Here is an 11702-nt window from a genome sequence, read left to right as displayed (position 1 = left end):
AAACAGTTCCTTTACTTTAAATATAATTTATGACCTTTTGTTTCCAAGAACTTATAAAAATAACAGATAAATACACATGTTTGCTTTGAAGAAAATTCTGTTTTCATGATTATCATCCAAAAACCAATCAAATAAGGGTAACACAGCTAAAATCAGGCCTCTAAACTTGGGTAATTTAGAGGATTTTTCCATCTGCCAGTAGAAAAGATGAAAATATTAAGGCATTTTTCTGCCAGTAGACATCACAAACATATATGCACGGTAAGACTGTCGATAACCATCAGTCAAATAATCAGTGTGATCTTTGTAAATAGCGTAAATCTAGTATTACTGCTTATTATCAGCAAATATTATTGGATTGCTCTGATAAGCCTGTTTTAAAAACTGATGTGTGTTATAATGCAGTCCAAATATGAGTGAGAACTTGAGTTTGGCCAGTTTAGTTTAGTCATGAACTGGCAGTTTTTGTCAGGTGACTAGAATTGTGATATTCTAGGCCTGCAGCTTGGCCATATTATGCAAACAAATACTCTTGTGACCACACAGGGTCATGGGGGTGTAGAGAGAGAGAGAAGGGGGGGGGGAGGGGTGGGACACATATTCTCAAAATCTCTGATATTTGCCAAATAACATACCTGATGTTATACAAATGATTCATGTTAACATACAGTATTACAAAATACTTAACTTAAGATTTGTTCCCGCTATTTTTATACCTCCAAAGTTATACAGATGTGACCCTCAACCAAATTTCCTCTTTGATACAAGAGAGAGACCACCTCTTTAGTGAAAGCATACAGTGTCAATTGTCAAAGACACAAGTCTGATTCACTTGAGTGTGGGGGGGGGAGGGGGAGGGAGTTGGGGGAGGGGGGAGGGAGAACAGCAGAGAAATTATATTCCAGCTTTCATTAGTGGTGGCCATCATCAACCATCTGCATAGACAGGATTGAGCTTTAGTCCACTAAACACATCTGAAAACTTCTCCTTGTTCTCTTCGCTCCCATCACTTTCTTCATCATCATCGTCATCTTCATCATCGTCGCTGTCATCATCATCATCATCGTCGTCATCATCTCTATTATAGTATGCCGCTCCCATGCCTTTAAATGGAATTAAGTAGAAACAAATGTTAACTTGGTAGGAGACACAATAAACGTGACTTTATAACAATACCAGATCTAGTAAACTCTCAACATTGACTCTAAAGAAAAGCTGAGAAAATCATGCCATTATAAACATCAGTGTTCCACAAAACTTGATGGTACTGAACATAACAGTGTTAGAGTGTGCATAAAGGGAAGTCTAAAAGTTAGATGCCACAGGAATATTGACTTCATAACAGAGCAGTCATTATAACAAAACCATAGTATTAATACTGAAATCATCATAATGAAAATATGGTGCTGAAATAACAACGGATGTCGTTTCAGAACGGCCCATTCTCTACGTTCCGAACACTTTTATTGAGAAATGTCAAGTCTGGACATTTTTGAAACATTAATCATTTCATTGGATTCTGTATGCGATTTCTAAATCCTATCATCTTTATTATACGTCATGTCAGAACATTTCAGAACATTATTGGTTCGATTAGTTATGAAGGAGGGGATGCTGGGGTGAAAACTTGTTCAATATGCCCTGTTTTTGGCATTCCGCAACCCTAATATTTCAATATGCCCTGTTTTTTTTGCAATTCCTCAACCCTAATATTTCAGGATGCCCTGTTTTTTGGCATTTCTCAACCCTAATATTTCAAAGTGCCCATTTTTTTTCCAATTCCTCAACCCTAATATTTCAGGACGCCAAGTGAAGTATTGCGTCACATAAAGAGGTCTGTAGAAACACTTCTTGAGTCATATAATGGTGGCAGCATTCCACTTACCAAAGCCAGAAAAGCCTGCACCTGCACCTTGGTTCTCCCAATAGGCTGCATATCCACCTGCCCCTCCGGAATCGTCATCGTCATCGTCATCATGCTGCTGTCTGCCGTAAGTAAACTTCTTGACTGATGAAAGGAAACAACATCCGAGAAACATTTATTACTACCGTATACTGACTGCATTTTGCAGCAACCGTCTCTTCGAGGAGACTCAAACCCATCCATCAACTTTACCTGATAGGATCCAGATCTCTGCGCTGAAAGACTCTCCCAAACAGTTCCTTTTGGGTGATTACCCTAGCTGTAATGTCGCGTCGGGTGGGAGGGGGGTGTCATTTTGTTGATTCGTCAGATTTGATTGCTCCTAACATCAGAAACTTTCTCTCATTTATGCTTTTTCATAATATTTCAATGTAGAATGTTAACAGAGTTGACCCTGCAACCAATGTCATCCTTAGGTTATGTTAAGGGTTTCAACAGTTTAGATTCTGCATTTACTACAGAAAAGTAACATTGTAATAAATATAGAATTAACACAAATCTGTACTTGGATTCATGATGTTGTAATAGTACTGCTAGGGACATCCCACACATGTATACTTAGATCCTTTGCATAGCTAACACTAGTGTCTAGTGGGCTCCAAACTCATTGGATGATACATCCCACACACACTAAGATCATTTGCATAGCTAACAGTAGTCTAGTAGGCTCCAAACTCATTGGATGATACATACCACACATACTTGAAACATCCTACCCTTACTAAGATCTTTTGAATAGCTAATACTAGAGTCTAGTGGGAGCTCCAACTCATTGGATGATACATACCAGACATGCTAAGATCCTTTGTGTTCTGCAACTGGAAACTACACTTTGGGCAGGTGAGAGGATCCCCTCGGACATACTTGAAGCCTTTCCTTCGGACGTGGTCATCACAATAGCAACTCTGTTAAGAGCAACATAAATGCAGCAGTTAGTACAATATTGATAGCACTAAACCTGTGCCAAGTTCCCAATACTTGAAAATAATTGAGTTTAATACTTACATGGCCTGTAATGTGAAACACTTTATATTTTATGAAAAATATGAGTTTCAACTCTAGTGATGTCAGCAAAAGACTGATGATGTATAACTTTAGGGCAAATGTGTCTGAGAGAGGGACTGACACAACACAGTGGATAACATAACATATTTCGTTGAACATAAAGTATGCATGAACACCAATCGTAAAAGTGATATGCAACCTATATGGCCAGCTATCTACATATTCAGCTACCTATATGGTTAGCAATCTACCTATTCAGCTACCTATATGGCCAGCTATCTACCTATTTAGCTACCTACATGGCCAGCTATTTACATATTCAGCTACCTATATGGCCAGCTATCTACCTATTCAACTACCAATATGAACTGTTACCTACATGATCTGTTACCTACATCTTCTGCTACCTATATGGCCAGCTATCTACCTATTCAGCTACCTATATGAACTGTTACCTACATGATCTGTTACCTACATCTTCTGCTACCTACATAATCTGCTACCTACATCTTCTGCTACCTACATAATCTGCTACCTACATCTTCTGCTACCTACATAATCTGATACCTGATGATCACCCATCTGCATCATCTGCTATCATCATAATCTGCTACCAAAAATATCTGTTTTTCTTATAATCAGATACCTTCTTCAGAGCTGGCAATACTTCTATTCCATAGTATTATTATATTAATGTAAGAATAGATATTGGCTAGCTAGATACCTGCATATGACCACTACGATAGCACATACAGTACAACCCTATTATCTGATATGGTTGGGACCGAAGGTAGTTCAGGAAAATCAATAAACTAATTTTCGACTATAAGACACCTATGTTATGCAACATTAAGCATTCTAAATGATCATTATTCTCCATGTTTGTGAATTGATTATTTGACGATTGTATTCAGAAAAAAAAGCAAAATGTCATAAAGTATTTGTGTTAAGGGGATTTCTGAAAATAAAAAAATGTAAAAATGATGCAAACACTTGCGACGTAAATAATCCCGGCAATGTAATGTAGTGTGAAGATCGTAATATGTAATTGCTACTCATACAGTAAGCCTTTGCACACGACACTTTCATGAAAAGCTTTTCCTGCAGCTAGAATTTTAACTGGTGTATAAATCTTTGTGGGGAGTATAAAAGGTGTCAGTTGCTAATATCCGGTATCACAAGGCCATAGCTAGCATACTAGGCACACAAGCGCTAGCCTAATGGAGGTTGTACATAATATGAGTACGGTATAGTACTTGGGATCAATAACACTAGGCCTCCAGACTTTTTATTAATGAACGGTTTGCCGGTCTGGAATATTGGGGGTTCGGATGAACAGGGATTCGGATAATCGGGGTTCTGTTGTATTATGATAGAATATGAACATCACCAGCAAGCATCCTTGGTGATGTACAGTCGGCTGCAGGCCCCAACACATTCATGTTATAAAGAAGTACATGTGCAATACAATAGTTCAAAATCAGAAACAAACCTGCACAAAAGTAAGGGACAGAACTTACCTTACATTTCAGGCAAGAAAACTGTCCTAGTTTGTTACAAGAACCACCTAGAAAGCAGGAAAATAATAAAAGAACACATTTGTAAACGAAATAGACATGAAGACATGTATAATGTCCAGAGACTTTGTCCGGTTACTTTGTAACATAACAAACATATAACCTATATGACTAGAAGCCTGGGAGAGCATAAATGTGGCAAGGGATTTCTAGACAGAAATGGTTTAATGGTTTCGAGAAACCGTTTGACAGAATGGACACACCTGCCAAACAACAGTGTTATATCATGATGTAGCAACTTACAACTGAGTTATTGCATAGGGTAGTAACTAATAACGGTGTTACTACATTGTGTAGTAGTAACCAGTGTTACTGCTCCAAGCAACAACTCGCAGGGGTAGTTAGTAACTAACAATTGTATCATTGCAGAAGATAATAACTAATAATGGTGTTACTACATTGTGTAGTAGTAACCAGTGTAACTGCATGGAGTATTTTATAAACAACTGTGTTACTACTGCTCTAAGCAACAACTCACAGAGGTAATTAGTAACTAACAACTGTATTATTGCAGAGGATGATAACTAATAATGGTGTTACTACATTGTGTAGTAGTAACCAGTGTAACTGCATGGAGTATTTTATAAACAACTGTGTTACTACTGCTCTAAGCAACAACTCACAGAGGTAATTAGTAACTAACAACTGTATTATTGCAGAGGATGATAACTAATAATGGTGTTACTACATTGTGTAGTAGTAACAACAATGATACTACATAAGGGTAGTTTATGAAGAACTGTGTTACTACTCCCAAGTAACATCTCGCTACTCTGTTATTAGAGAGAGTAGAATTTAACAATAGCGATTTTATTATTAAGTAACCAACAAATGTTATTCAAATAATCATGACAACAGGCTTACTACAACAAGGTACTCACCAACAGTTTAGTGTGACAAAAGTGAATAGTAACTAACAAGGATTAAACCAGAAATCACTTACACTTATAACTTTCTCCTTCCAAAGTTTGGCAACTCGCTTGATGCTCAAACTGGTCATCCTCACATAGAAACCCATTGCAAAATGAGCACTTGAATAAACGTCCACCTTACATTGAAAATAGAAAAGGCAAAGGAAAGGTGCTAAATGATGACAAACATTTCTTTTAAGAAAGAAAGTAAGGAAGCAACGATGACCTCACAACAGCTGAATTCTGAGTACCAGTACTAGTAAAGTGTACTAGTAAAATATGTCTGCTTCATCGATCATTTCCACAAACAAGTTTGTGTGATTTTAGATAATGTCCCAAAATATGAGACCTCTTGGGCAATGAAGCCTATCCTTGGAGGTTGACTTTGCATACTCCATTGACAGTAATATCAATCTACCTGTGCTCTTGAGTGGAAAAATGCCAAATGCAACAAGAGGACACCATTCTAGATACTGTACGTTATCAAATAGAGTTTTTGTTGTATAATCGTACAATGAGGTTAAAAATGTTAAAACTGCAGCATGTATAAGTATAAGTTTAGTCATGGCAGCCGAATTATGTTAGCATAGGGTGGTGTAGTTTTAGCTTAATATAATCAACACTTGTTATTACCCCTTCAAATTTTGAAGAACACTGGGGAAAAAATGTTCAACTTAGCATTTAGAGTTATCCTACTCACTTCAACATTGAAAACTAGATCAACAAAAGGAAACAAAACTGGGGGAGGGAAGGAAAATTAATTGTTAACTAAAAGTTTATCTTTACCATGTGACCATACATCTCTTTCACATTCAATGCAGTCAGCATCGGCTAGTGGACATTCGCAGGCATGAGTTGACAGACACTTCCTTCCATGGCAGATGAATGCTTCGCAAAAGTCACATATGGCACCCTGTCACGAAAACCCACAAAGAAAAGTCATGTTGTGATGAAAGTGAAAATGAAGTTAAACTGTCTAGATTAAGTAAATGCTTTCAGAGAAATTCTTTGATCTCTGCCACTTAGGGCACTTTAATAAACAACTGGAAGATGATATCTGAATCTACCTGACTGAAAATAGGAGCTCTGAGATGGATGCTTATGTGATGGTTATGCTTCAGTTTAGTTCACAATTGCTTAAGTCAGTTAAGACAGTTAGATTATAGAAGAGACAATCCCAACCATCACTGTTGCTTGAAGTGATAATGATAATTCTCCTGAACACATTTCCCAAACAGTTAAGACAAAAATGTTATTCCATCCATTAGATATGCCAGGTTTAATGTTCCGTTACACATAAGGTGAAGACTTGGACAAGTCCAAATATGACATCATTGAGCCACCTGTGCTTCTAACTGTTTACATTTTACATTGATTACTATGTTTGTTTTCTGTGACGGAGGTGGATTTTGCGTACCTTGAATTTCAAATATCGAAAGCCCTTAACTTGACCTATTGACCTAACGATGTTGGCACTGGTTTTCAGTGTGAAAAATGCCAGTATTCTTTGTGTTAATCTTACCACCATCCCCATGCCTGTGGTGTACTGTCCAGGATGTTTCACTACACAGTCACCAGACTTCATCATGCACTTCATCTTACCTGGCAAGAGGAAAAGATGAAATACTTAGAAATGGGATACAACAGATCCTGTGACCAGAACAGTACAACGTAAAAACTTCTCCTGCCATGTATATAAACTTGAGCACAAAAGGATTCCACTCTTAAAAGATGTACTTTGCAAAGCAGTAAAGCCATTGTTAACTGAACAACTTATAATAATATCATAGACATTGCAGTCATACTAAACAAGATCTTAAAACGATACTTTTCATTATAGTGAACATAATCAACATTCATAATAATGGTGTTACAGCAAACTGTGAGACTGTACACATCCATTTCCAGGGCACAAAATTCTCTAAACAGGCAAACGGAAACAAAATTTTACTTTCTGAAAGCGATTTACAAAATGGTGAAAAAAAACGTTCAAAGCAAAGTAGTTATTAAAGGTGATATACTAGCTTTGAGTCACAAAATCCTTACCACAATGTCCACAGACGATTGTTTTCTGTACATTAGCACAAAAGTAACAAGCTGCCCTGTTTTTCTGTTTCCTGAGGGTTATAAAAGAAAGGGTGGTTAGTCAAGATGACTAGTGAGAGTAATCATCAGTTCTCACATACAAAATTGATCTCAACTTCAGCACTTCATTTTTGGGGATGACTATACATACAGTACTTTGGATTGAAAGGGAAGGATGCAACCAATGCATGCCACAACTTTGCATCACATATTTGTATACAGAAATAATTTGTAAATATTGTGCAAAGCAACAGCATGCTTCTTATTTAAAAACTTCAATTCTTCAAAATTACTCCTATTGAATTATACTCTGTGTGATTTGCTTGAGATGTATGTGAGCTTAAATTCCTTATCACAGTTTTGTTTCCAATCATATGATTCCATCACTTCATCTTTGTTCACCTTTCACAAATTAACCTGTGGATCCATATTTTTTAAACTTTTTTACTCTTTGAGTGTGCCTGTGACAATGATCCTGCTAGGAAGGAAATGTCAAAAATAGTTAACTGTTGAGTAGACAAGCAGTTTGGCAATATCCTAATATTTGTTGTATCTCTGTAGCTTGCTTTAAATATGGACCCCCCCCCCCAAAAAAGGAGGGACACATTCAAATGCGAGTCTGTAACTGGGAGACATGATGGAACTTACCTTTTACACTTTTCACATTCCTGTTTGAAAAAGAAATGAAAAAGCAAAACAACATTTAACCTCTATGTCTGAAACATGAGACGAGAGATGTATTTTGGCATTTTAACAATTTGGGTATAATGATCTATATAGTATGAAAGCATTATGTGATTAGGCTAATTAACAGCACCTAATTTGGACAATTAAAAATAATCCAGTAATGCTGTATTGCAATAAAACCCTCCAAACTACTGCCCAAAATTTGAACACTATAATCATTCCCCGATCTAGGCACTTTGCAAATATAAGAAGTTGGATGGATTATTTTCATTATTAACAATATCAATATATTAGAATTTATGGTGTGGACAGAATTCACAAAAAAATGTAAGGTGATTTGAAAAATGTAAGGTGATTTGATATACAAAGTATTGTTGTAATGTAATGAATATAACCTGATCTACTTATTGAGAGGGTTGTTGCAAAAATTGCCTTACCATGATATAATTGCATGGCCAATCGACTATGCTTTTGCCTTCGCCCGCCAAACGAATCTCTTTCTGTCTTATTCTTTGCTTCTCAGCCTTCTTCCGAGCTCCTGTCTTCTTTTTCGGCATTTTAATAGTTATGTGTTAACCCTGTGTGAGAAGTGAAGTTGCTCTGTTAATTGTTATCTATGGCTTACTGTGGGACCTAGTAGTGAAAACTTATGCAAGGGGAAAATCTTGCATGTACTCTCTTTAGGCTTAACCAAAAGTATTTTGAAACATTTCTTAATCTTACTATGAAGTAAGCTTGCACGGTTTCGTGAAAACTTACAACCGGTTTTTCTCTAGCAAAAAACCGAATCTGGCTCAAAAACCGGTTTTTTCCCCCTCCTGAATTGCATTGAAAACATCCAAATCTCGATCGCTAAGATGCGTATTTTTGAAGCTTTATCAACAGCGGGTTCAAGTCTGTTCGTTCGCAGTAAATTGTTAAAAATAAGAATAATAAATTCAAGAAATGTTACTGCCTTCATGACTCTCATTTTATAACCCACGTTAACTAAACTGAAGTAAATATGTCGAAAAGAAATGTGTTAGTGAAATTTTTTCTTAAAGTTTTAACAACACGTACACGTATCGTTTGTCTTGTGTTTACTGTACTTCACGAAGTTCAAATTCGTGTTCAGAAAAAAATATCACGGTCATGTTATATTATATGTTATATTTTCGGAGATGAGGGCCAAGCCTAAACCCCATTATGACCAATTGGAGATCTTAAAAAAAAAATGTTTTACAATATGATTGGTCCAATGAAGGTACCTAATTTGCACGAGGCTCTAGCCATGTTCGCGGGTGGTATCTTGGCGGTAAAATAAATTTCTCTTCAAGGAGTGAAGAGAATTTACCGTCTACACTTTCAAGTACAAGTTGAAAAATATCGCTGGCAAAAGTGGGATTAGGTCGGCAAAGATTGTAAATTGTTAACCTTTAAGTTGGAAACATGTGTTCATCAACGTAAACGAAAAACCAACTGAGAGACGCCTTGTCTGATAACTGGTAAAAAAAAAGGTTTAAAGGAAAATTACAAATAAAATAAAATCCATTAGCGTACAAAGGAGAATTGTCACAACAGCAACATCTGTAATTTTCAGCCATGTATGCAACATTTTTACTCCTTTAGTATTCCTTGACTCAAGCCTGACGCCAGGTATCTCTTGTGAATAATGGACTGTGATTGTTCTAATGGTACTTGTTGCATCTTACTGTAGTTGTTAAACTCAACCCCCCCCCCCCATTCCCCCCGCGATTGTTCTAAAGTTACTTGTTGCATCTTAGTTGTTAAACTCAGAGCCCCCCCCCCCGTGATTGTTCTAATGTTACTTGTTACATCTTAGTTGTTAAACTCGCAGAGCCCCCACCCCCTTGCGACTGTACATGTCGTATTGTATTGTGGATTGCACAATGAACCTTTCAAGTTTTAACGTTCATTTTTTGAACACGAACTGTGATCAATGTGTTTGAAAAGATTTTCTCCATATCCTCTACTATTAAATTGAAGTTAAATAGTAAGAACAACACAAAGAGGACAAACACTTTGGATGTAACAATTTATTTGGAACTGCATCTCGTCATTTGAGTGTGTACTTCTCACAACTACTAACGTTGGCCACCAAGGTCAGTTCAATACTACAAGGTACCTAACTGATGCACGCATATATGGGCTGCATAGCCTAATGTTAGGCCTAGCTATCCACCCTCAAGCACTGGTTATGGCATGTGCGAATCGTGGCTGACAATGTCGTCTATCAGAAAAGCTTTCTCTTGTTGCAATTTACTTTCATATTGCAAAAAGAACAGTAAAAAGGAGAAACCAAAGTCAACAAACTTTTTTTTTCCAGTATTTGCAATTCACATTTCGGTTTTTCCGGTTTTTTCGGTTTTCTTAAAATAAAAAATAGTACCGAAATTTGGTCGGAAAAAAACGGTTTCGGTACTAAAACCGGTTTACTGTGCAAGCCTACTATGAAGCATGGATAATAATTTCAATACTGTAAGTTCACAATCTATTTTACTCTGTATGACTAGTATGAGGTGTCCTCTGTTAATCACCTAACTTAGCCTACGTTTAGGCCTGTGAGTGTGAAATTATAACTAGCCTATAGTAGCAATGTAGTAAGGACATGTAGATTTGACCAAATTTGGCCATTTCTAGAACAATTGGACGAAATATGTAGCGAATGGGTAATGGTATTCATTTAAGGTTTAATGTCATTTTTTCAAATGCGACATTTCAACGTAGGCTAGGCCTCATACATCAGACTAGGTCTAGCCTAAATCTGTAGTGTACAGCCTTTTCGCGAAATCGGTACTCACATTCAATTTAAAGTGTAATCAGACAATTGACTAAGACTTGTCCTGAAGCTATAAATAAAAGTCGGGTAGAACGTAGCGGACTAGCTTGACACCACGCAAAACACGAAAGCCAAACCAAACCACTTTCTTGAATTACCGTGTTATTATCAAACATATTCTTCATTAAATATTGATGAACGAAGTCTTACTTGTTCTTTTCCACACGGTGGATTTTGCAGTCGTGTTTTTTCTACGGAAGCATAGAGGAAACATCTCATTGATCACTTACTTACCATACCTAACAACAAAAAATAAAATATCCGCAGCGCTCCCAACATCCATTTAGACTGTGGACCACGTAACAATAAATGTATTGTGTGTGTACAACTTTAGGATCTTCTGTGCTTTTAAAGTACCTTGTTTAAAAACAAAACAGGAATGAAAGAAAAATATATATATATACAATTGCTGAAATGCTTTAGTTTCTTATAATTACGTAGAATATAATGGCATGATCAGTACGGACAACAGTTCAATTCCTCAAACAATCATGTGACGTAATAACACTTCAGAGAGGACAACCGACTCATGTAAATTATTCCATTCGTTCAAAACCCCCCGGAAAAGAATTTCTTACGACTGAACAATCCATCTACCACCAAAACTAAGTTACCAAAGACGTGAATAAGCTAGTAATCCTTAATTTCCCCTGGCTGCAGCCTTCCAATATCTC

General features: G+C 36.8%; 1 protein-coding gene across 4 annotated transcripts; it reads right to left on the bottom strand.

Moving 5' to 3' along the window:
- Positions 1–860: 860 nt before the first annotated feature.
- LOC139979406 (zinc finger protein 330-like) lies at positions 861–11327 on the bottom strand. Of its 4 annotated transcripts, none has more exons than XM_071990172.1 (11): positions 11179–11327; positions 8627–8767; positions 8151–8170; positions 7464–7534; positions 6940–7019; positions 6204–6330; positions 5450–5554; positions 4450–4496; positions 2712–2829; positions 1886–2008; positions 861–1103 (listed from the first exon to the last, which is right to left on the bottom strand). In XM_071990172.1, the coding sequence occupies exons 2-11, from the start codon at positions 8744–8746 to the stop codon at positions 928–930; spliced, it is 987 nt and encodes a 328-aa protein (XP_071846273.1). In that variant the 5' UTR covers positions 8747–8767; positions 11179–11327; the 3' UTR covers positions 861–927. The 4 variants fall into 4 exon arrangements, with proteins under 4 accessions (XP_071846273.1, XP_071846274.1, XP_071846272.1 ...); XM_071990173.1 differs by having other exon boundaries at positions 11127–11270; XM_071990171.1 differs by having other exon boundaries at positions 10991–11220.
- Positions 11328–11702: the final 375 nt, after the last annotated feature.

This window comes from Apostichopus japonicus, chromosome 14, assembly GCF_037975245.1.
Source record: "Apostichopus japonicus isolate 1M-3 chromosome 14, ASM3797524v1, whole genome shotgun sequence".
NCBI classification, from domain to species: Eukaryota; Metazoa; Echinodermata; class Holothuroidea; order Aspidochirotida; family Stichopodidae; genus Apostichopus; species Apostichopus japonicus.
Note: the sequence above shows the minus strand (reverse complement) of the source record. Positions and strands in the feature narration are given on the sequence as shown.

Excerpts from the sequence above, each read along its gene's own strand:
- LOC139979406 (XM_071990172.1), bottom strand. The coding sequence starts at position 8,746 with ATGCCGAAAAAGAAGACAGGAGCTCGGAAGAAGGCTGAGAAGCAAAGA. Across the intron at positions 8,171-8,626 it reads GGCCATGCAATTATATCATG|GAATGTGAAAAGTGTAAAAG; the intron begins GTAAGGCAATTT and ends TTTTTCAAACAG. Across the intron at positions 7,020-7,463 it reads AATCGTCTGTGGACATTGTG|GTAAGATGAAGTGCATGATG; the intron begins GTAAGGATTTTG and ends TCCTCTTGCCAG.